Source organism: Vombatus ursinus, unplaced genomic scaffold, assembly GCF_900497805.2.
Source record: "Vombatus ursinus unplaced genomic scaffold, bare-nosed wombat genome assembly UNPS02014786.1, whole genome shotgun sequence".
Taxonomy (NCBI): domain Eukaryota; kingdom Metazoa; phylum Chordata; class Mammalia; order Diprotodontia; family Vombatidae; genus Vombatus; species Vombatus ursinus.
Genome location: NW_020954564.1, coordinates 54,518,506 through 54,542,497, shown reverse-complemented (window position 1 = coordinate 54,542,497; position 23,992 = coordinate 54,518,506). Strand labels below are relative to the sequence as shown.

General features: G+C 37.2%; 1 protein-coding gene across 1 annotated transcript in view; it reads right to left on the bottom strand.

The window, feature by feature from the left end:
- Positions 1-746: 746 nt before the first annotated feature.
- LOC114047317 (b(0,+)-type amino acid transporter 1) overlaps positions 747-23,992 on the bottom strand; it is a 42,082-nt gene continuing 18,836 nt past the window's right edge. The window contains exons 6-12 of the mRNA XM_027868090.1: positions 20,461-20,505; positions 19,111-19,234; positions 17,575-17,678; positions 15,603-15,699; positions 14,766-14,915; positions 13,191-13,365; positions 747-811 (exon numbers count right to left, since the gene is read on the bottom strand). Coding sequence (XP_027723891.1) covers positions 747-811; positions 13,191-13,365; positions 14,766-14,915; positions 15,603-15,699; positions 17,575-17,678; positions 19,111-19,234; positions 20,461-20,505 — 760 coding nt within the window. The remainder of the gene's footprint in view (positions 812-13,190; positions 13,366-14,765; positions 14,916-15,602; positions 15,700-17,574; positions 17,679-19,110; positions 19,235-20,460; positions 20,506-23,992) is intronic.

Sequence of the window (23,992 nt, the reverse complement as noted above, 5' to 3'; positions counted from 1 at the left end):
AATTATCCAGATTAGTTACTATGTTAAACATAGATATAAATAATCCCTTATTGGTTTGATTCTCTTTGAAATAAAAAAATTATTTAAAGGAAGCAGATAGTTCACACTGGCTGTGCCACTTAATATCGAATCAGACTTTTTCTGGACCTCAGTTCCTTCATCTGTAAAATGGGTTTGGACTTGACCTCTATATCATACTAGGTGAACTATTTCAGAATTACAATTTCTGAAATATTTGTTCGATTTCAAATATACTCTTCTGAAACAAAGTTTCAAAGGTAATTGAATTCAAGCATAGAATCCTATGTTCAACAAACAAGTGTATATGCAAAGCAAAATGTTAGGTGTTAGAGAAAATAAAATTTTGTTAAATAAGATACAAAAAGCATTTGACCATTGAGTTTGAGGAACTTACTTTACTGACAATTATTTTAAATAAATGTATGGTTCTCTTTGTTAAATAAGTCACCACCACAACTGTGGCATTTTATTTACCACTCTCCTAATTTTCAATAGGGCAGAGTAGCTTCCTTAGCTTGCTAATTTTAGCAAATTCCAATTGCTTCTCCTCCCTATAAACTCCAGGCCAAGAGAGAATTGTGGATCTCTTTAAAAAAAAAAAAAGATATTACAAATATTTGTAAAAATTCTCTTGGAAAAAAATGTGTACATCAAGAAGACATAATCACAAATATTCCATACAAAAATACATCTATTACATGGCTTGATGTACTAAAAATCAAATGTTAGTTGAGATCTTCTTCTGGTGGGACAACTTCCAGGAGCATCTGTAAGTGCATGGTGATGGGTTCTGAAATCCCAAAGTTGATACAATTAGAAATAATGTATTATAGATGGCATTTAATCCAGAAAGTCATTAAAAGTCAGCCAGTCATAGAATTCATTATTTTGATTAGAGATTTCTAACTGTTTACTGCCTGTAATACAGGGTGTCCCAAAAGTCTTGTCATAAACTTGTGCAGATTTAAGCTTTCGTAGCTGACAATGGCAAAGTAAACAGAATAATAGCCTAAAACTGCAAAATTTTAAGCTTTAATAGTATAAAGCTTAGCACTTAAGACTTTTGGGACAAACTATATAGTTTATTACCCCTTGATTTGCCATCTTCTTCCTACACATTTCCACAAGCCAGAACTGTCCCCCATACACTATTCCCTGGAGAATAATGTTTATTTAAGGCTGTTAAGGTATTGGGAACTAGAAGCCATTTCATAGAATCTTAAATTGGAAGGGATCTGAGTTTATCTGGCCTAAACTATACCTAAACATGAATTCCCTCTCCAAGCCACTCAAAAGTCCTTCTGCCTTTGCTTGAAGATTTATACTTCTATACAGCCTCTAATTGTTAGGAAGTTTTGCCTTTACATCAACCGTATATCTGTCACTCTTCCCTCTGGGGTGAAGCAAGATTCCTCTAATCACTCTTCCATGTTTCAGACCTTCAGATACTTGAAGACACTTGAAGATGGCTAAAATGTCTTTCCTATGTCTTCTCCAGGCTCATCCCTTTTTCCTTCACATCCTCCTCCTAAGGTATTATCTCTAGGTTCTTCACAGTCTTAACTGTCTTTATGTTTTCTTGTTTTGTCTTTCTTAAAATATAATACCCAGAACTGAAAACAATACTCGGGACAAGTTCTAATCAGGGCAGAATGTTCTTGACACTGTACTTGTCAATACAATCTGATTTCATATAGGTTTTCTTTTTATTGCTGACTCTCATTGAACTTGAGGGCCATTAAAAACCTCCATGTTATTTGCAGATGAACTGTATAGTCACATCTATTCCATCTCATATTTGTGAAATTGACTTTAAAAATTTTTTTATCTATTTGTTTTTAGTTTTCAGCATTCACTTTTGTAAGATTTTGAGTTCTAAATTTTCTCCTGGTGTGCTATCTGATATAGGCTATACATGTGCAGTCATATTAAACACTTCCACATTAGTCATGTTGTAAAGAAGAATTAGAACCAAAGGGAAAAGTCACGAGAAAGAAGAAACAAACAAATAAATAAAGAGAAAATGGTATGTTTAAATCCCCATTCAGACTCCACAGTTCTTCCTCTGGATGTGGATAGCATTTTGAAACTGATTTTTTTTTTTAACCTAAGTATAGGACTTTGTATTCATCCCTGTTAAATTTCATCTTATTTATCCATTATTAATCCATAATTATTAGTCCAATGCTGTAGACTATTGAGAACTTTTTGGATTCTTATTCTTAACCTGTTAGCTATCTGTTTCAGTTTTGTACCATTTGCAAATCTGATAATTATGCCATCTATACCATTATCCAAGTCACTGACAAAAATGTTTAACAGTATAGTGAGGGCCAAGCAAGGACCCTTGGAGCATTCCAGTAGACACTTTACCTTTCTCCTATCCTATGGCCCCTCTTGTGATTTTAATATCCTAGGATGTAGTTAATATGGCCTGGTGACTTAAACTCATCAAAGGCAGCTAGGCACTATCTACCTATGATCTTGATTTCAGCTCCCTATTAGTTTTTATATGTCCTTTTGAGTCCAGAGATTGTTCTCTTTGACAGGAAAGAAGAAAACCAAAATCAAAAGAAAGGTTAAAGTGGTTTGGTCTTACACATGGAAGTCACTGACCAACTCAGATTTTCGAAGAATCACATATCTACATCTAGACAGTTTTCCTTTCTCCTTTACACAATTTTCTGCTTGAGTATTCAGAATCTCATTCTTGGTAGCTTCTCATTGTTTTGAATTGATATCCTACAGAATTTAGCCCCTAGGATTCTACTTATTCTTTCTCTGAATCCTTTAATATCTGCTCTACAAAAATATAAGGGATGTCATTTTGTCCAGTTTTCTCTCCTCTGTCATGAATCCTAAGGTAGAGTGGTCACTTATTTCCAAGGTTTGCATCATTTCCTGGAGCATAGATCGAAGAAATAAACAGATCCAAGATTTGTCAAAATAGTTAACTTCTGGTAATGGACATGAGCACTAATGATACTGTCAGGAGCCCAGAAACTATTGCCAATGGTTATGAAGTCATGAATAAGGAACTAAAGACCATTAAGGAGACAAGGTTTATTTACCTCACTGCTTCCTCAGTAAAGGCAGGGAATGCAGAAGTTTAAAAAAAAATTGTATTTAGAAATGAGCTACTTTTTCCAAAAGTGAAATGCATTCCTCTAGGGGGCAGTAGGTCCCCTCTTACTGAAGAACTAGATAAGTAGAAACAAGATGACTTGTGTTAGAGAAAGAATTGCAGAGAAAGATAGGAGTTGGATTAAATTCCTGTGTAAGTTTCCTTACAACTCTTAGGTTCTGTGAGACATTTGTGTTTAGTGGAGACACAGAACTCTAAGGTCATGGAAAAACCAAAGGTGTGTGGAAAAATCAGGACATATCGGCATCAATGGCCCCCACAATATTAGAAATACTGAATCATAAATCACAATAATTTCCTGAAATTTTAAGAATGGATAGAATCCTTCAAATTAGAAGGCAATTCTTTCTACATACTTGATTTATACTGCTGTGACAGACATCTACATCAACAGAGAAAAATATTAAAAATATAAAAACATTTTAAAGGTGAAATACTTGCCAAGGAATCAAATAGGACTTGGATTTCTGGAACATAAATTAACAATATAGGGTTGACAGTCTCCTGGACGAGGATGGAGGGTACCTAACAGGCTAGAAGGTTATTTGCCAAGTGTCTTGCAAATCTAAAGGGTGTTCAATATAAAAAGACGAAAGAGAAGTCTGCCTACGTATATTCATCAAGCTAGATGCAGTACAATAGAGAGGTAGCTATGGTGAAGGAGAAAAGAGCAAGTAAGACAAAAGACACACAATCCAATAAAGAAGTCAGGAGTAAAACTCCTGGCTCCATGTGTCTATAGGTGGATATCAAAAGTTTAGACAACCAACTAAAAGAATGAGAGGTTCTAATGCAAGGAATCATTAGGGATATATGACAAAGGGCCATATAGTGAAAGGTATGGTTTTTCCAGTAGCAATGTATGGTTGTGAGAATTGGACTATAAGGAAAGCTGAGCACTAAAGAATAGATGCTTTTGAATTGTGGTGCTGGCAATGCCTTTTGGGAGACCTTTGGACAGCAAGGAGATCAAATCAGTCAAGACTTTAACAGTCAAGAAATTAACTCAGACTATTCAATGGAAGGTCAAATACTGAAGCTGAAGCTGAAATACTTTGGTCACATAATGAGAATACAGGATTCATTGGGGGAAAAACCCTAATGTTGGGAAAGATTGAAGAAAAAAGGAGAAGGGGACAGCAAAGGAGGAGATGGATAGATAGTGTCATGGAAGCATTGAACAGGAGCTTGGAAAGACTTTAGGAGATTGTAGAGGAGAGAACGGCCTGGCATGCTATGGTCCATGGGATCACAAGGAGTCAGACACAGCTGAACGACTGAACAACAGTAACAACAACAAATGCAAGGAAGCAAAGTTGACCTCATCTGTATCATTGATTTAGTGGGATGAAACCTATGACAGAAATATGGTTCTGGATTGATACATTTTATTATTTTTTTAATGGACAAATAAAAGGAGGTATGAGTGGGTGGATGAATATTTAAATAGAGATAATCATGTGAGCAAATCCAGGACCCAGAGTAGAAAAGTGTAGTGAAAATCATTTGGATAAAGATCAATAGAGGGAGAAATGGAAGCAATTTTATCATTAGAGTTTACTATGTGCCACCTGGATAGAAAGAGGAACTAGATGAAGAATTTGGAAAAGATTATAGGATTATAGATGTTTTTAAATTTAAATTTTTCAATGAACAAAAATGTTTTCCTGCCCTTCCACCTTTCTTCTACCTTCCCCCATTAAAAAAATAAAACTCGTAAAATTATGCATAGTCAAGCAAAACAAATTTCCGTAGTAGCCTTATCCCCACAACATGTCTCATTCTTTACTCTGAGTCCCTCATTTCTGTCAGGAAGTGGGTAGCTGGCTTCATCTTCACTCTTCTGGGATCTTAGCAGACCACAGATTTAGAGCTAGAAGAGAACTTAGTGCTCATCTTCTCAAACTTCCTCATTTAATAGATGAGTAAAACTGAGGCCCAGAGAGGTTAACCAGCTTCCCCAAAGTCAGATAAGGAGTAAATAGCACAGCCAGGATTTTTAAGTCTAGGCCTTCTGATGTCATATCCAGAGCTCTTTCCACCGAATCACACATTCTCTCTTGGAGGCATGGCAGATTACTGATGAAGGACTTCAATTAGCCAGAGTTTTGTTAGAAAGCTTTCTACCACAAACAGAAGAGCTAAGAGTTTCTTAATTTTCCTTAAAGATAATTGAGTCCTAGAAAAGTTGGAGGAGTTAACAAGAGGAAATTCTATATTTGATTGTTACTAACTAGAAAAATTGGTTGCAATGTGGAAAGGATAGGAGCCTTGCAGGAAAGTGACCAGATCCCTCCTAGAGTCTATGATGGAGAAGAAAGTTAGGCATAGTCTGACATGCACCCAAGATTTTAGAAAGGGAAATTTCACAGGTTTCAAAGACTTCATCAACTAAAATTCTACAGGGAAAGTCAGATCAGGAGAGATGGCAGATAATAGAGGCCGAATATGATTGTGGCATAGTCCTATAAGAAGAATTTCAGTAGTATATAATAAGCTACGCCAGGGGAGGAGAGTGAGGCAATAAAAAGACTTTTTAGCTAGAAAACAGAAAGTGATTTTTAAAAAAGGGATAGGACCAGGAGTGTACTCCCAGGGCTCTCTGAAAATTCACAACACATTTTAAAGTTTAATCTGCATAGACAATCAGCAAGAGAATAAATCAGACCCTGATTTGTAAATCTGTCAATTTCTGAAAAGTAAATGCTCACACTGAAAATTTAACTGTAGGCTCTCAAGGGGGTAAAAGTTTCAACCTCCACCCTTAGATAGGACTACTGCTTGGGATGAATAGGGTGACAAGTTGATGACAGAGAGAAGGTAGAATTTTTTTATTCCTTTTGTTTCCTTTTATAACAGAAGATGATCTTTGGACTAAAAGGGACAGAACAAAAATGATAACAGGGATTTACTACCCAAGATGAGTAAAGAAAAAAGGCAGCAGCTAGCTGCCCTGAATGAATTCAAATCATCTGACCCAGATTAACTATATCCTCGGGTACTGAAAGAACTGGCTGCTGTGATTTCTGAGCCACTGGTTGTCAGCAATATGTGAAAGAACATGGAGAATAAGAGAGAGCTCTAGAAGGGCGTATGCTGTCGGGACTTTCCAAAAGGGGAAAAAATAGTCTGCAATCTATAGGCTGGTAAGCTTGACTTTGATTCCCGGGAAATTTTTAGAACAGATCATCAAAAAAGCTGGTGAACTTTTAGAAAAGGAAGAGATGATTACAAAAAGCCCACATGCTTTCATCAAGAACAGCTCATTCCAGACTAATCTTACTTGGTTTTCTGTCAGAGTAGATCAAGATTATGTGCTAGATGGAGTTTATCTGCATTTTGGCAAAGCATTTGATAAAGTATCTCATACAATTTTGTGGAAAGGATGGAGATACAAACTAGATGACAATACAAAATGGATGGATTTGGAACTGGTTGAATGGCCAGAACTGGTTCAATGTCAGCTTGGCAGGAGCTTGACCCTGTGTTGTTTCATATTTTTATCAGTGATTTGGATAAGGGCATAGATAGCATGCTTATTAAATCTGCGAATGCCACAAAGCTTGGAGATAACTAACACACTGGACAAGAGAGTCAGGATCCAAAAACCTTGACAGTTTAGAGCACTGAGATGAATCTAATAAGATAAAATTCAATAGGGAGAAATATAAAGAGTTATACTTGGGTTAAAAAAAAAACAGCCAATTTCACAAGTACAAGATGTGGAGGAGGATGACTTAGATAGTAGTTTGTCTAAAAATATTACATATAGAATTAAATTAATTAAATATTAAATTTTAAATTAAATATTAAATGTAGAGCTGCAAGGGATCTTAGAGGTCATTTAGTCCATTCTTTTTATTTTACAGATGAGGAAACTGAAGTTCAGAATTGGTAAATGACTTGTCCTAGTGGAAAAGCTGGGAATCATGAACTCATATCCTCTGAATTGAAATTCAGTGTTTCTTCCCATACAACAGCCATAAGCTGAAGATTTTAGTGGATTACAAGCTTAATATGAGTCCATTGTGTGATATGGGAACCATAAAAAGCTCATAGGATCTTGGGCTGCATTAAGACACGCATAGTTGGGGCAGCTAGGTGGTGCAGTGGATACAGCTCCAGCCTTGGAGTCCGGAGGACCTGAGTTCAAATATGGCCTCAGATGCTTGACGCTTACTAGCTGTGTGACCTTGGGCAAGTCACTTAACCCTGATTGCCTCACCCAAAAGAGGAAAAAAAAAGAGAGGCATAGTTTCCAGGAAGAAAGAGAGTCATTTTTTTTCCCCATGCTCTGATCTGATCAGACCATATCTGCAGGATTATGTTCCATACTTGGTGTTTTAGTTTAGAAAGGAAATTAACAAGCTGACATGTCTAGAAAGAGGACAGCTAAGACAGTGAGGGGCCATATAAGGATAGGTGAAATGGATGAAGTCAAATTCGTCTCACATTAGTATCACTAGATTACCTTGCTTGTTACCCATACTTTGTATATTTGTATGTAGACATCTAGGTTTTGTTTTTGTTTTGTTAATTCCTTTCTTGAATTTTCTTTTCTCTAATGAATTTCTTCAATACTTCTTATATTATAAGCTATCCTTCAACATCTAGCTTGGTGAATGCACACACATACACATACACACAGAGGCATTTTTCTTTCTCCCTTATTCCTGTTGATGTTAAAGATTTGTAAGAATTCAGGCAAATGCAGTTTTACTAGCTCTTATTTGTTATCAAATCCAGAGGAAATGGATTTCAGAGGAACTCTGCCCAATGAGCAACAAAATGAGAATTGGTATTTATAGACAGGAGCATTTAAAACTATTTGGTATTGTTAAAACAACAGAAAGGTAGATCAGTGGAACAACCTTGCTAAGCAACAGTGAGAAGTCAAAAACAGCAGCCCGGTGTTTGATAAGCACAAATTACTGAGGAAAAGACTCCTTATTCATCAATAACTAATGAGAACACTGGAAAGCAGTTTGGCAGAAATTAGGTTTAAACCAGTATTTATAACATGCAACCATAAACTCCAAATGGATACTTGACTTGACTATAAAAAGACCCAGGATTAAAAAAAAATATAGAAGGATGGAGAAGAGCTATTTCCCCACAGCCATGACTAGGGGAATAATTTTTTTGGACTTACTTTTTTTTCTAATTTATTATTAACTTATTTTTAATATTCTTTTTTGGGATAATTTTTTTAAAAAATATTTATATCTTTTGTTTTTACATCATTTTTGTTTCCAAATATATGCCTTTTCAACTTCATACAATGACCAGAAAGTCGTCCTTTATAATAAAGAAGAAAAGAAAAAGGAAAAAAAACTAGCCAATACACCAACTGAGTCTGATAGCATATGTAATATTTTACATTTACAGTCCCCTAACTCTTCAATGATATAAGGGAGGTTTATTTTCTTACCTCTTCTTTGGGGGTTAAACTTGGTCATTTTAATTAGACAGCATTCAATTTCATTGTTGTAGTCATTGTGTTTATTATTTCCCTGATTCTGGTTACTTTACTTTTCATCAATTCATATAACTCTTCTCTGTTTTATATTCCTCAAATCTTAGACAGCAGTAATGTGACATGTCAAGATTTGTTTAGCCACCCCACAACTGATGGGTATTTACTTTATTTCCAGTTCCTTGCTACTATAAAAAATGCTATAAATATTTTGACCTTAGCTACTCTTATCAATAATATGATTCACAACAATTTCAAAGGACTCAATGAAAAATGCTATCTAACTTAAAACTTTGGGTGTGAATTGAAGCATTTTTTCCACTTTATTTTTCTTGCTTTTTTTGTAACATGGATAATTTGGAAATATGTTTTGCATGACTTCATTTGTATAATGTATCTTATTGCTTGCCTTCTAAATGGGTGGGGTAAAGGGTGGAGAAAGGGAAAGAATTTAGAACTAAAAATAAATTTAAAAAAAAACTTAAAAATTTCTTTTGGTGTATCTTGTATGTTTCTTTTATTATCTCCTTCGAGTACATGGCTAGCAATGGGATATCTAGGTCAAAGTATTTTAGTCATATTCTTAGCAAAATTCCAAATTAATTAATGTATCTGTCTTCTGCAATCCCTCTGGCATTGACTATCCCTATCTTTTGTCACCTTTGTTAATTGACTCAGCATGAAGCGAAACCTCAGAGTTATTTTAACTTACAGTAGGAATAGCTAGATGGTGCAATGAATAAACTATCAGGGTGGCTGTGATGACCAAATGATATAACAATTGTAAAGTCCTTAGGATATTGCCTGGCACATAGTAAGTGCTATATAAAAATTATTAATATTTCTCATTAGTGGTTTAAGGCAATCTTTCATAGGTTGTTGTTTGCAATTTTTTAGAGAAATATTTGCTCGTATTCTTTGACCATTTATATATCGGAGAATAGCTTTTGGTTATACATACTTTTGTTGTGTTCGTTCATGTCTTAGGTATCAGACCATTACCAAAGATATTTGAACTAAGGCTCCTCCTCCCCCCACCCATTTTATAGCTTCTCTTATGATCTGTCTTATTTTTTGTGATTACCTCCATCCTTTGTTTGGTGAGGAACTCTCAAAGGGAACAATTCTTTATTAGACAAGGTATAAAAGTGATCATAAAAGAAAACAAATTTATATTACATTAATATGTAAAGCTTTTATGTGAACAAAATCACTGAAGATTGAATATAAAGAAACTGACAAGCAGGGAAAGTGGTTACATCAATTATCACTGATAAAAGTCTAATATCCAAGCTATATTGGGAATAGCCACACATATATAAGACCAGGAAGCATTTCCTAATAGGGAGGTGGTCAAAGAACACGAACAGTTTCCAAAAATTAAAAAAAAAAAGAATCACAAAATGTAAACAACCAGATAAAAACATGTTCCAAATCATTTATGATGAGAGGAACAAATTAAAACAATTCTGAGTTTTTATCCTCACGGCCTACATATTGGCAAAGATGAAAAAAATAAAAACAGGCCAGGCTGAAGGGGATGTGCAGAGACAGGAGCATCAATAATACTTACGGTGAAGCTGTGGATTGGGGCAAGCATCCTGGATGTCAATTTGGAATTATTAAAGAAAAGTGACTAACCTTTCAATGAGTGGAAGTTGACAAGAAGAAAACTAAAGCTTCGTGTAAGGAAAAGCTCCCTAACAATTAAAGTTATACAAAAATAGAATGGGCTACGTTGTAAATAAAAGGTTTCATCTGACTTGGGTCTGATAGATTGAAGGAGGAAGGAAGGAAGAGAAAAAACATTCATTAAGTCCCTACTATGTGTCAGGCACTGAGCCAAGCACTTTACAAATATTACCTTATTTGAGTCTCACAACAATCCTACAAGGTAGGTGCTATTACAATCTCAGTTTTATAGTTGAGGAAACTGAAGCAGACAGAGTTTAAATCACTTGGCCAAGGGTCACAGCTAGTAAGTATGTGAGGCTAGATTTGAACCCAGGTCTTCCTGACTCCCAGTCTAGCACTCTGTACACCATACCACCCAGATGCTTTCTTATTTAAGTGTAGTTTAGGCTAGGTGAACACTGAGATCTCTTATAATTCTCAAATTCAGTGATTTTATGATTCATACTATTTGGTCCAATGACCCTATTACTGAGCCGATGTCCCAAGGAGGTAAAATAAAAAATCAAAAGTCAAATATAATAATAATAATAACTAGCATTTCTATATTCCTTTGATGTTTGCAAAGCGACTCACAAATGTTATCTCATTTAACGCTCCCCGACATGTAAAGTAGGTACTATTCTTACCTTATTTTGCTGATGAGGAAACAGAGGGTGAGAGATGATGTGACTTGCCCAGGGCCACACAACTAGGAAGTGTTGGAGGCAGTATTTAAACTAAAGACTTCCTGATTCTAGGTAGAACTTTCTATCCATCGTGCCATCTAAATGCACTCCCCCCACGTATATACCAAAATATTCATAGACATCTTTTTTATGGCAGCAAAGAACTGGAAACAAAGTAGGTGCCCATCAATTAAAGAATGACTGAAAAATCTATGCTATTAAAAATGAAATGGAATATTATTATGTAGTAAGAAATTAATGCAAAGAAACTAACGAAAACTTGCATAAGCTAATACAGAGTGAAGGGCGGCTGGATAGCACAGTGGAGAGAGTGTTGGACCAGGAATCAGGAAGATTCATCTTCCTCAGTTCAAATCGGGACTCAGACACTTACTAGTTGTGTGAACCTGGGCAAGTCACCTGTTTGCCTCAGTTTCCTCATCTGTAAAATGAGCTGGAGAAGGAAATGGCAAACCACTCCAGTATCTTTGCCAAGAAAACCCCAAATGGGGTCACAAAGAGTCAGATACAACTGAAACAACTCAACAACAACAAATGTAGAGTGAAATTAGCAGAAGCAAAAGTACAATAATCACAGTAACTGCAACAGTGCAAAAGAAGGTGACTAGAAGGAAGCTAACCAGCGATGGTCTTGGAGAACAGACGTGAAGCAAAGCTCCCTCATCAAAGCAGAGAAGGGGACCACAACAGCAATGCTGTCAGATTTGGTCAGTGTATCAGGTGTCTTTGCTTGATTATTTTTCTTTGCTACAATGGAAGCTTTGGACAGAGAGGGGATGCCTTTCCAGAAATGATCATAATATATTGACAGAAGGCATCAATAAAACTTTTATTAAAACAAAAGAGAGTTCTGTAGAAATAACATTTAACTATATGAACAAAAACTCAAAATATATCAGAAAGAGTACAGTTATTTTCAGATCTTAAGGGCAGAGACTTTTTTACTTTAATGCCAACCAAATAAGTATTTTACATTGTATAATTTATATCTCATGTATTCACAAATAATTTTTAAGCTAAATTTTGTAAATTGAATTTGGTTGTGATTCCTCTGCAAAGACTTCCTAACTTATTTTTTGTGACTTTTGCAACTTAGTTTTTAAATTAACGCAAGTAGGCTCATTGGAATATTATGTGCATGATATTTTATCCTATACACCCAAAATTCTACACAGAAAATTCAATATCTGAAAAATACAAAGTAAATCAAAGCCCCTTCTGGAGTACCCATTCTACAAGGGGTTAAAGTACTACCTTGGTTACATTTTCTTTCTTTTTTTTTTCATAAAGGAAACTTAATCTGGTATATAATTGTTTTGGGTGTTTTGCTAAGACTACTATTTTTATACTACTTCAGTGGAATAATATAGTTTTTCCAACTATGCCCCATATGCCCTTAAAAAGTATGGATACCCTTGTTCTAATCTTTCTGCCTCTCTTTGACCCACTGATAACCTTGCCCTAGCTGTTACTGAATGCCAGCTAAATTATAATTTGTCACCTGGCTAAGCCTTCCCTATTTTCTCCAGACCTGGCTTAAATCTACAGCAGCTACTCGCCCAACATAATCAGACCTTGGAAGATAGCATTAATCCATGTCTCTTTTTAATAACCATGTGAAAAACCAGTAATAACCATGTTAGGACTTGATATATTAACCTACTTCTGGCCATGATTGGAGGTCAGGGACAAATTAAGTTAATGAATTTCTAAACGTCATTAGATATTTGATGTTGTAGTTCATTCTTTTTTTTATATTAAATGATGAGATATCTGTTACATTCTAGTACCCTCTGAAGTACGACTGTTAGATTGTTTAATTGTGGGAATTGTTTAAGGGGAATTGTTTAAGTGGTCAGTCAATTTTGGTTACATTTTCAAACAGAAGTGACTACTAATACTTAGCACAGTGTCTGGCATTTAGTAGGTGCTTAATAAGTGCTTGCTGATTGACTGACTACTAAAGACAGCGATTCAATGATTGGATGGAAAATTTCTTGCCTTTTAGTGTAAGGAGTTTTATTCAATGACAGTGTTAAAATGCTCCCTTTCATCTACCAGTTTCAGTAAACAGGTGCTTAGTGTAGACAAATAGCTTATACAATTAACTGCGGATAACTATATTTTATTTGCAGAATATTTGCAAATGTGTTTTGTTTATACTTACTTGAAATCCTCTGTACGCAGCTGAACTTGTTGTGAACAAAAAGTAAATAAAACAGAAGTCCACTCAGTATAAATAACACGCAATATAGATATGGTAACTCTGGTTTAGTGATGATTGGTGCCAATACGAGGTAAATTGAAATAAAGGTCATCAATATGGGAATAAAAACAGGCACCTGTAAAACAAAGCAACAAGTTGATATTGGTTATGGTGTTCTTTTGTATTCAAACTATGCCTTATGTAACAGAAGAGATTCTAGAAGTATGAATTTGTAGAGCCGCCCATTCAATTTGTGTCAAATGTCCAAACTCTACTCTGACCTGGTTTCATTCCTGATGGTTAAGATTTTGTTCTAGGATGACATAATAGCTCTCTAAAACAAAATTCTAGATCTCTTATTAGCAGCTTTTAATAACTCTCATTTTTGTTATTTATTTTTCATCTTTTTTTAGTTAACAAAAATGGATTTTTCTCCCTCCCACATCTCCATCTACCATTGGAGGAAAAAAAAAGAACAAAATTCTCCTAACAACTATATATTGTTGAGTAAAACAAATTCACACATTGACCATGCCCAAAAACTATATGCTTCAATATGCACCCTGAGTCCATCACTTCTCTGTCAGATGGTGGGTACATGCTACATAACTGGTCATCTGGAATCATGGTTGGTTATGGCATTGATCAGAATTCTTAAGTCTTTCAAAAATAATTCTAACTTCTATAGCACTTTCTTAACAACAACTTTGTTAGGTAGTTAGTATACATTAGTTAGGTAGTTAGTATACGTATTATCTCGATTTTACTAAGAAGGAAATAGGCTGAGAGGCTGAAATTTGCTCCTGGTCAAATAACTAGGAATTATATGAAGTGGAATTTAAACCTCTGTAAACTCTAATTCCAGTGCTGTTTATACTATACTGAACTACTAGCTAAGATTTGTTAGTACTTAGGTTTAACCAGAAAAGGTATACTGCCACTTGAAGACTTTGGATACAAGAGAACACTAGGCACTTGATAGGGGTAGGGATATGCTGCCATTTAATTTTCCTGAGGCCTTTGAGTGGGAACCATTTACATGCCCTAGCAAGATGCCTACCAAAGACTGCTAACACTTCATACACTGAATAAACTGGAAATATGTTTCATGCATGTTTCAACCTTGGTAATATTTTATTAAAAGTGCATATACATGAATCAGCTAACCCATTTACTCGAGGAGTCTTAGGCTATGAAAAGCTATGTCAGAGGTATTTGTGATGTCTAATCAGACAAGCTAATAAAGGGATCAAGTCAGTAAATGGTAAAAATGAAAGTTTGGGGACCTACCAATTCAATCAATCAACAAGCTCTTCATAAGCACCTAATACATGTCAGACACTAGAGATACAAAGTCAAAAACAAGAACAGAGCTTGCCCTCAAGGATCTTATATTCTACTCTCTCCCTACACTATACATGTACCTGTAAATAAATGTATAATATATACAAAACAGAATAAAAAAGTAATCAGGAAAGAAAGGAAAGTTAAACCTTAAAGGAAGGAGAGGGCTTTTTCTTTTTAAACAGAACCTACCTTGATAGGTCTTTTATGGTCTTTCTTTGTAAACCTCATCACAATCAGTCCTACTATAGTCAGGCCATAAAAGAACCATGCAGCAAAGCTGAAGTAGTTAATTAATGTATTTATATCTCCAGGTATGATGTACAGGATAGTAATGATGCCCTAAATGACGAAAAGAGTGAATTTTGAGGTTACTAGAACACAAACATTATCCTGATGTCCCTGAAAAAAATAATTCCTCCTATAATAATACAGATTTGAAGAGGTGGCCGTGAGACAAGGGGACATCTTTTACCTCACAAGCAGCAAAGGCAGACACGAGCACCTATTACTGGCTTCCTTCAAGCTCAATGGATACAAATTGACATGTCTACAAGGATTTGGTGTTTCCATGATAAAGAGAAAAAAACAACCTGAACTGGCCTAACAACTATTATATTTAATTCCACTTGACTTCTTACTCAAATTCATTTGGCCTTGGGGGAAAAGAGAGCTTTATATTGATCATGTCAACAACATTTGGCTGAGATCACACTCCTTTCTTCTGTCTTCTTGCTTATATAGAATCTATAATTTGTGACTAGACTTGAAAAAAAATTCAAGTATCTATAACATGGGGTCAGTAGTTTGGGGTAAACACACATTGAATAGCTTAAGCAGGAACTGACAAACTATGGCTGGGATACTCAATAAGGCACAAGAAACTTGGTAAACTATTGGACATTTTCACTTTACACAGACAATCTCTCCCAGGAATAAAGGAAAGAATGCTGTTTATTTGGAAACCGTTGTGATTAACAACAAACATTTTTGTGTCTGAAGGGTTTACCTTGAAGAATTTGTACTTACATAAAAGATGATGGCAGGTGCTGGAGTTAGGCGCTTAACACTGATGTAAGAAAGCATCTTTAACATGTGACCTTCCCGTCCTGCCACATAAACCAACCTGACAAAATAAAAATAACTTGGGATGCTCAGGAAAGAACTGTACTGGCCCTCAGAGAAATGTTTTCACATTTATTGAGCCTTGTACACATATAATGTCACTTCATTAATGAAATAAAACATTTTTTTCAACTGCACTGTTGGCTTTAGTGGTGGATGAGTTTAGATCTCAATTTCATGACAGTGTGAGGAGGTGAATATTGGAAAAGTGAATTTTGTTTTGTAAATGTGATATTTACATGGCTCTTGGAAGAAAATGTGACTAGTGTATTCTACTTCCTCTTTTCTAATAATCAGAAAACTACTCAGATGTGCAAATTACTCTAGAGGGGGTAAAATATGGAGCTTGGGGAATTCAAAAGTTTGCAGATACTCTGTGGGCTGATTTTGTACTTTATGTCAAGCTCTAGAAGTTCCTTGAAGTGAAAATAGTTACTTTCTAAAAACCATTTCTTACTGATCATTTTGTGGCCCTCTACATATGAAAAGTAGAATTGGATTTATGACCATGTCCTTCCTGATCCCCCCGCCTTTAATATCTCCTCTTAACTTGGTTCTTCATAACACTAGCAGAGTAATCTTCCCAATGCGCAGTTCTGATCACGTCGTCGCTGTTTGTTTTTCATCCTTCATTTTTGAAGAAGATCAATGATATCACAGGTGATGTCTTGACTTGCTAGTAAATTATATTTGAGTGAAGCAGAGTTGCCTAAAGTGGTCCATCTCACTCTGTCTTCCAGACTCATTGTAGTCCAGTGGCAAGACAAAAGTCAGGACAATTGGCAATGACAGGGGTGCAGAGGTTAACCTTGGTGTCTTCAATGTCTGACCAAGCTCTGAGCGCTCCACAGTGCCTGCTTTAGCAGCCTTCATGGCCCATTGGAACAAATTATTCTCATCCACCCATTCAGCCAGGGGAAGTCTCCATGTGCTTGGGGCAGACATTTCCCTAGTCACCGACTGATTTAAGGCCTCTTGGTTTCCCTCATCCTGGTTGAGCCTGTCTGCCAAGAGAATTTTACTGGGGTCTGGTCGCTGCACATGCTATATCTTCTTGGATCTACAAGTGAGAACTCTTCTGCTCTTCATTCTCTTCTAAATAAAAGTTCAAACCCCATATTTCAACATTTAAGGCTTTCCACAATTTGGTTCTAATCTACCCTCATCTGACATTCCACCTGTTCACATGCTCTGAGTTCTGTCTAAATTGGACTACTTAAATTGATCTTATCCTGTCCCCTCCATGTAGTTCCTAATGTTATCCACTTACGTTGAGCCCCATATCTACCTAACCTCCACCTACTGAAAGCCTTCCCTGTCTTTAGAGTCTAGCTCACATACCACTTCCTCCATGAAGCCTTCCTGATCACCTCTACCTGGATGTGACTTTCCTTTTCCTTGTTCCGACTACCACCACCAAAACTTTCTCAGAACACTTTTTATCTCTCCTATGCCCTTAGCATATTATAATTTTTTATATTTGCATTCATGTCTTTTCTGCTTTATTAGATTATTAGCCCCTTGAGGGCAGGGACTTTAGTAGGGTTTTGCTTTTGTTTTTGTTTTGTTTTCGTTTCCTTTTGGTGAGGCAATCAGGGTTAAGTGACTTGTCCATGGTCACAAAGCTAGTAAGTGTCAAGTGTCCGAGGCCAGATTTGAACTCAGGTCCTCCTCACCCCAAGGCCAGAGCTCTATCCACTGTGCCACCTAGCTGCCCCTAGTAGTTCATTTTTAATACTTAACAGAGGATTGCTTTGCACAGAGTAGGTGCTTAATAAATATTTGTGGAAATGACTTGAATTTTCCTCCTTGAGGGAATCACAAAGCTGATTTGCTCTGCCCATGTTTAACACAACTAGTTGTCCTGAAACTTTACCTTCCAGCAGTGAAACAGGTCCCATTAGCAGCTCCAATCGTTGAAAATGCTACAAAGAGTGGGACGATCCAGGAAGCTGGATGGAGAACCCGGTCACCAAAAGTCTAGGAGAGGAAAAGAATTTGCTCCAGAGGAAGTTAAAAGTTCTTTGGCCAAGGAAACAAACTTGGGTTGACTGGTTCATTTCAGATCTTGGGGGTTGGCAATTCAATCTAGTTCCGTATTTATGCCTGACACACGCTACAATTACCTTAAAAGTCTTAAGTGTTTTCTATCCTACACGAAACATTGATTTGTCTTTGATGAACAAAGAACCCTTTTCCTTCTAATTCAGGAGTTCTTAACCTTTTTTTGTTCATGGACCCTTCAGTGGCCTGGTGAAGCCTCTAAACCCCTTCTCTGAATAATAATGCTTTTAGATGTATAAATTAAAATACATAGGATTACAAAGGAATCTAATTATATTGAAACATAGTTATCAAAATAGTTAACCGAAACAAATTTATGGACCCCAGTTTAAGAACTCCTGTTCTGATTGATAATTTAGACCAGAGATGTTAAACACAAGACCCATGGGCAACATATAGCCCACAATACTTTTGTGTCCAGAACAAAATCAATAAAATTTAATTGGGAGTAAGTAAAAAAATACAATAAAACATAGATAATGTTAATATGTGATTTTCTAAGTCAAAATGTGACCTGAAGGAATCCTTTGATATGGCTGCTTTAGAGGCCCTTGTTTTCATTTGAGTTTGAGACCAGTGATTTAGACTTCCTCCCCCTACACTAAGCCACAGCCATTGGGTGGGTGGAATGCTTGTTCCTGATACGATGATTCCACAGTAGTTCTGCAGTAGGGACATTGGGAGTATGGGACGGGATAGGGGGGTTGTAAGAAATGATAGCTGCATTTGTTATTGAAGGAGAAATGATCTTTAATGCTTCTATCTCCTGTGAAGAAACATCTGACCATCTTTAATGATTCAAGAGAATTTGTTTTCTTACCATCCCGGTGTTAGGGGTTGTTTCATTCTCAAGGGAGGCATGTCTTTCTGATCATAGAATCACAAATTCAGATCTGAAAGACATCTTTGACTAAGTCAGGTTCAATTTCCTGATTTGATAGATGAGGCAACTGAGGCCCAGTGATTTGCCCAAGGTCACATAGGTAGTGACAGATCCAGGATTCAATTACAATTCTTTGACTCCAAAGCCAATGTTTGCCCTAGGGTAAAATCAGCTGCTCATCTTGATTGTAAGTGAAAAGGCCACCCAACAAAAATGTCGAGGGCAAATTTTTATTTGGGGTCATCAAACTCTGTTTAGGTACTTATGATAACTAGGTGGTTGAATCTTCCCCAAAGCAAAGAGAAGGAAAAGAGATATCAGAGGTTATGGGACCACAAGGTCATTAGACAGTACAGCATTCAAGAACTCAAGGTCACCTCTGTGCCTCTAGTCACTAATAATAACACAATTACTCATAATGATAATAAATAAGACAGTGTCTTGCAAAAATTCTGGATGACTTACCACAGCCACAGCTTGGGACTGTAAGAGTTCTGTAGAAGTCATTACAGTGAAGTAGGAAATATTTATTAGAATGTAGCACACAGTTACCAGGGGGATGCCAATGACGATAGCCAGGGGCAAGTTTCTAAGTTTGCAAAAACATAAGAACATAGAAGCATTCAAAGCTGTTGGTATTTCTCAAAATATATGGCATAAATCTTCCTTAGTATTACTTGGCTAATGGACAAAAATCATTACAGAGAAGCTCAAATTTTAACTCAATAATATTATAACTAAAATTATAAAAAGCAATTGAAAAAAATCAGTTTTTCAACCAGGTTCTCCTATTTTAGATACAAGATCAGCTCACATACCTCCAAAAGCAGATTGGAAAAAATCTTGAACTATAACCCTGTGTGTGTGTTACTTGCTCATGACTTTTGATGGTGGGGTGTGTGTGTGTGTGTGTGTGTGTGTGTGTGTGTGTGTGTGTGTTTGTGTGCAATGTTAAACAACCTACTAAAAACTTGGGGTTCAGAGACTCAGGAGCATTTGTTCATTGAAGCAGTTGGGATATTATGGCCTGCATTGTGTCAGCTCCTTCGTCAAATCAGTGGTGTGTCCTTTGTCAGAAGACTGCTCCAGAATTTGTCAAGACAGTGGATTTGTTACCCTTTCATGAGGCTAATGAGCATGCATTTCCAAGTTACAAAAGCCATGAGCAAGTAAGTACTGGGAGAAGGGTAGGAGTATACTGGCATTTATATAATAATAGCTAGCATTTACAAAGTGCTTTATAATTATCATCTCATTTTATCCTCACAACAACTCTGGGAGGTAGGTGCTATTACTATCCCCATTTTACAGTAGGGAAAACTTGGGCAAGTAGAAGCAAAGTGACTTTCCCAGGATCAGACAGCTAGAAAACATCTGAGGTTGGATTTGAACTCTTGTCTTCCTGACTCCAAGGCCAGGGCATTAGCTATTATGCCATCTAGCTTTCCTACCCATTTGGCCCAAATGGAAGGTGAAAAGTTTTGCTAAGACTTAGATCAATGTTATGGCTGTATAGAAAATAAAGTTACTCGTTTTGATATTTCTAAATGACAGATCAAAGCTCCATCTACCACAGCCAGCCTAGACACTTTCATCTCATAGCCTTCCACCACCCTGCCCCCCACCAAAAGCTCCGAAAGTGCTAGCTAATGAGCTCTCTATCCTGAAGAAACCAGCCTCCGATTCATCTTCAAAGAGGTACAAAGGGATAGTAGAGGAGCCACGAGGGAGTAGTTTTGACTATCTGTGGGAAGAGATTACACCTGCCACTACACCTTGCCTCTTGTTACTCTGGCTGGGCCCAGAGACACTTACCTGTAGGGGTTTTTAAGTTCTTCTGTGATGTAATTGAGTTGATTCCTGAAGAAAGAAAAACAGCCATGTCTAGTATATCTGTGGTTTTCCAACAATATTCCTCCTGATTTTGGCAGGAAGACTTTCTTGGTCCTCCTCTCCCCAACACTCTCCTCCTATAGTAAGTTGCATTCTCTCTGAAATGATCTTTTATCTACACCTTAGGTATCTTTTTATTTTTAATTTTTTTTATATTTGACATGTGTTTTTAAAACTTTGGGTTTCAAATTTTCTCCCTTTCTCCCTCCCCACCCATCCTCATTGAAAAGGCAAGCATCTTGATACAGGTCATAGATGTGTAGTCATGCAAAACTTCCATAGTAGTCCTGTTGTGAAAAACTAAGTATATTTCCCTTCATCCTATCCCACCCCCCATTTATTCTATTCTCTCTTTTGACCCTGTCCCTCCTCAGAAGTGTTTGCTTTTGATTATCACCTCCCCCAATCTGCCCTCCCTTCTATCAACCCCCTGCTCTCTTGTCCCCTTCCCCCCTTATTTTCCTGTAGGGTAAGATAGATTTCCATACCCCATTGTGTATGTTATTCCCTCCTTAAGCCAAATCCTATGAGAATAAGATTCACTCATTCCTTCTCATCTTTCCCCATTTCCCCTCCACTGTAAAAGCCTTTTCTTGTCTGTTTCATGTGAGATAATTTACCCCATTCTACTTCTCCCTTTCTCCTTCTCCCAGTATAATCCTCTCTCACTCCTTAATTTTATTTTCCAGCTATCACCCCTTCATCTTCAATTCACCCTGTGCCCTCTACCTATCTATACATACATATAATTTTTTCCCTCCCACTACCCTAATACTGACAAAGCCCTCATGAGTTACAAATATCATCTTTCCCTGCAGGAATATAAACAGTTCAATCTTCACAAGTCTCTCATGATTTCTCTTTGCCTGTTTATCTCTTCTATGTTTCACTTGAGTATTGTATTTGAAGGTCAAATTTTCTATTCAGCTCTGGTGTTTTCTTCAGGAATGCTTGAAAGTCCCCTATTTCATTGAATGACCATTTTTTACTCTGAAGGATTATACTCAGTTTTGCTGGGTAGGTGACTCTTGGTTGTAATCCTATCTCCTTTGCCCTCTGGAATATCATACTCCATGCCCTCCGGACCCTTAATGTAGAAGCTGCTAAATCTTGTGTTATCCTGATTGTGTTTCCACAATACTTGAATTGTTTCTTTCTGGCTCTCTGCAATATTTTCTCCTTGACCTGGGAATTCTGGAATTTGGCTACAACAAAAGAGTTTTCCTTTGGGGATCTCTTTCAGGAGGTGATTGGTGGATTCTTTCAATTTCTATTTTGCCCTCTGGTTCTGAAATATCAGGGTAGTTTTCCTTGATAATTTCTTAAAATATGATGTGTAGGCTCTTTTTCTGATCATGGCTTTCAGATAGGCCAATAATTTTTAAGTTCTCTCTCCTGGATCTATTTTCCAGGTCAGTTGCTTTTCCAATGAGACATTTCACATTATTTTCTATTTTTTCATTCTTTTGGATTTGTTTTACAGTGTCTTGATTTCTCATAAAGTCACTAGCTTTTGATTGCTCTATTCTAATTTTTAAGGAAGTATTTTCTTCAGTAATCTTTTGGACTTCCTTTTCCATTTGGCCAATTTTGCTTTTTAGGGCATTCTTCTCCTCATTGGCTTTTTGGACCTCTTTTGCCATTTGGGTTGGGCTATTTTTAAGGTGTTATTTTCTTCAGTATTTTTTGGGGTCTCCTTTAGCATCACTCTCAGTTTTTTCTCTACTTCTTTTCCTTGCTTCTCAAAATCCTTTTTGAACTCTTCCATGCCTGGGACCAATTCACATTTTTCTTGGAGGCTTTGGATGTAGGAGTTTTGGCTACGTTGTCTTCTTCTGGTTGTGTGTTTTGATCTTCTTTGTCACCAAAGTAAGATAATATAAGATAATAACTCTTTTTGTGCTGCTTGCTCATGATCCCGGCCAATTACTTGAGTTATAAACTCTTTGTTAAGGTAGGGGTCTGTTTCCAGTGTGGCGAATGTACTGTCCCAAGCTTCAGGGGTTTTGTGCAGCTGTTTTCAGAGATACTTCTAGGGACCTGTAAATTTTCAGTTTTTCCAAGGTGCTATGATCAAGGGTGAGGTGTTTACTCCTTTTCTGTCCTGTGCTCTGCTCTATGAGTGACCTCAAGCACTCTTTTCTGTCTTGGAACTGTGAGGAGGATTTCCTCTCCAGAGTCAATACAAGCTCCACCACGCCAGTGCTCCTCCTTGCCCCAGGACCCCCACCCAGAACTGTGACCCAGATCCAAGCAAGGGCAAAGCAAGAGAATCCTGCACCAGTAGAGAGATCCCTGCAATCCCCCTCTTATCAGTCACTCGATTCCCCCTCAGTCTGTGGGCCAGAAGCTCAGGAAGCAGCTACTGCCCCGGGGCCAAGCTAGGGGAATGGGGCTGGGACCCTGTGCTTCTCTCTCACCATTGCAGAAACAGACTTTTCCCACTGACCTTTTAAGTTGTCTTTGGCGTTCATGGGTTGAGATGTCTGGAAACTATCACAGCTGCCTGTGATTCAGTCCACTGAAGACTGCTCCAGGTTTGCTGCAGCCTGCACGCCCACGCCAAACTGTGTTCCTCTCCCAGCCCAGTGAGATATACCTTTCTGATCAACCATCAAACATCCAGGCTGTCTTGGGCTGGAAATTTCACTTTGTCTTTTTGTGGGTTCTGCTGCTTTAGAATTTGTTTAGAGCCATTTTTATAGGTATTTGGAGGGGTTTGGGGGAGAGCTCAAGCAAGTCATTGCTTTTACTCCTCCATCTTGGCTCCGCCCCCCTATAGGTATCTTATATGTACAATTTTTGCATGTTTTCCCATCTTGAATGTGAGCTTTTTAAGGGCAGGGACTGTGTTTTTGCCTTTCTTTGTACCTGCATGCTTAGCACAGTGCCCGGTACCCTGTAAGAACTTAATAAATGTATATTGCTTGCCAACTTGACCAGAAAGGTCTTTCCTACCCCTATCCTCCTCATACAAGAATGTACTGCCAAGTCATGTGAGCTCAATGACAGGCATCAAGTACACTCAGGTAAGACTCCATTCTTCACCCCTGTCTTCAGCACTGTAAGGTAGGTGCTATTTTATCCCCAATTTACAGATGAGGAAACTGAGGCAAACAGAAGGTTAAGCAACTTGATCAGTGTCACACAGCTGGTAAACGTCTGAGGCCAAATTTGAACTTAGGTCTTCTTGACTCCAGGCCTGATACTCTCTCTACTGTACCACCTAGTTGCCCCTAATATAGGCATTTAAATTTCAATTATGTAGTTTTGGGAAACAAATGGAAGAAGTAAGGATGTAACCATGTAGAGGTTCTGAAAGAAAACAGGTTTCTATAACGACCAAGGTAACATGGGAACTTGCTGCGGCCAAAAAGCATCTCCAAAGATAGTTCAGGGCCCTGGCTGACATTCCAATTGTCCCTGAAAGGAAATTTTAGCTGAGACTTGAATT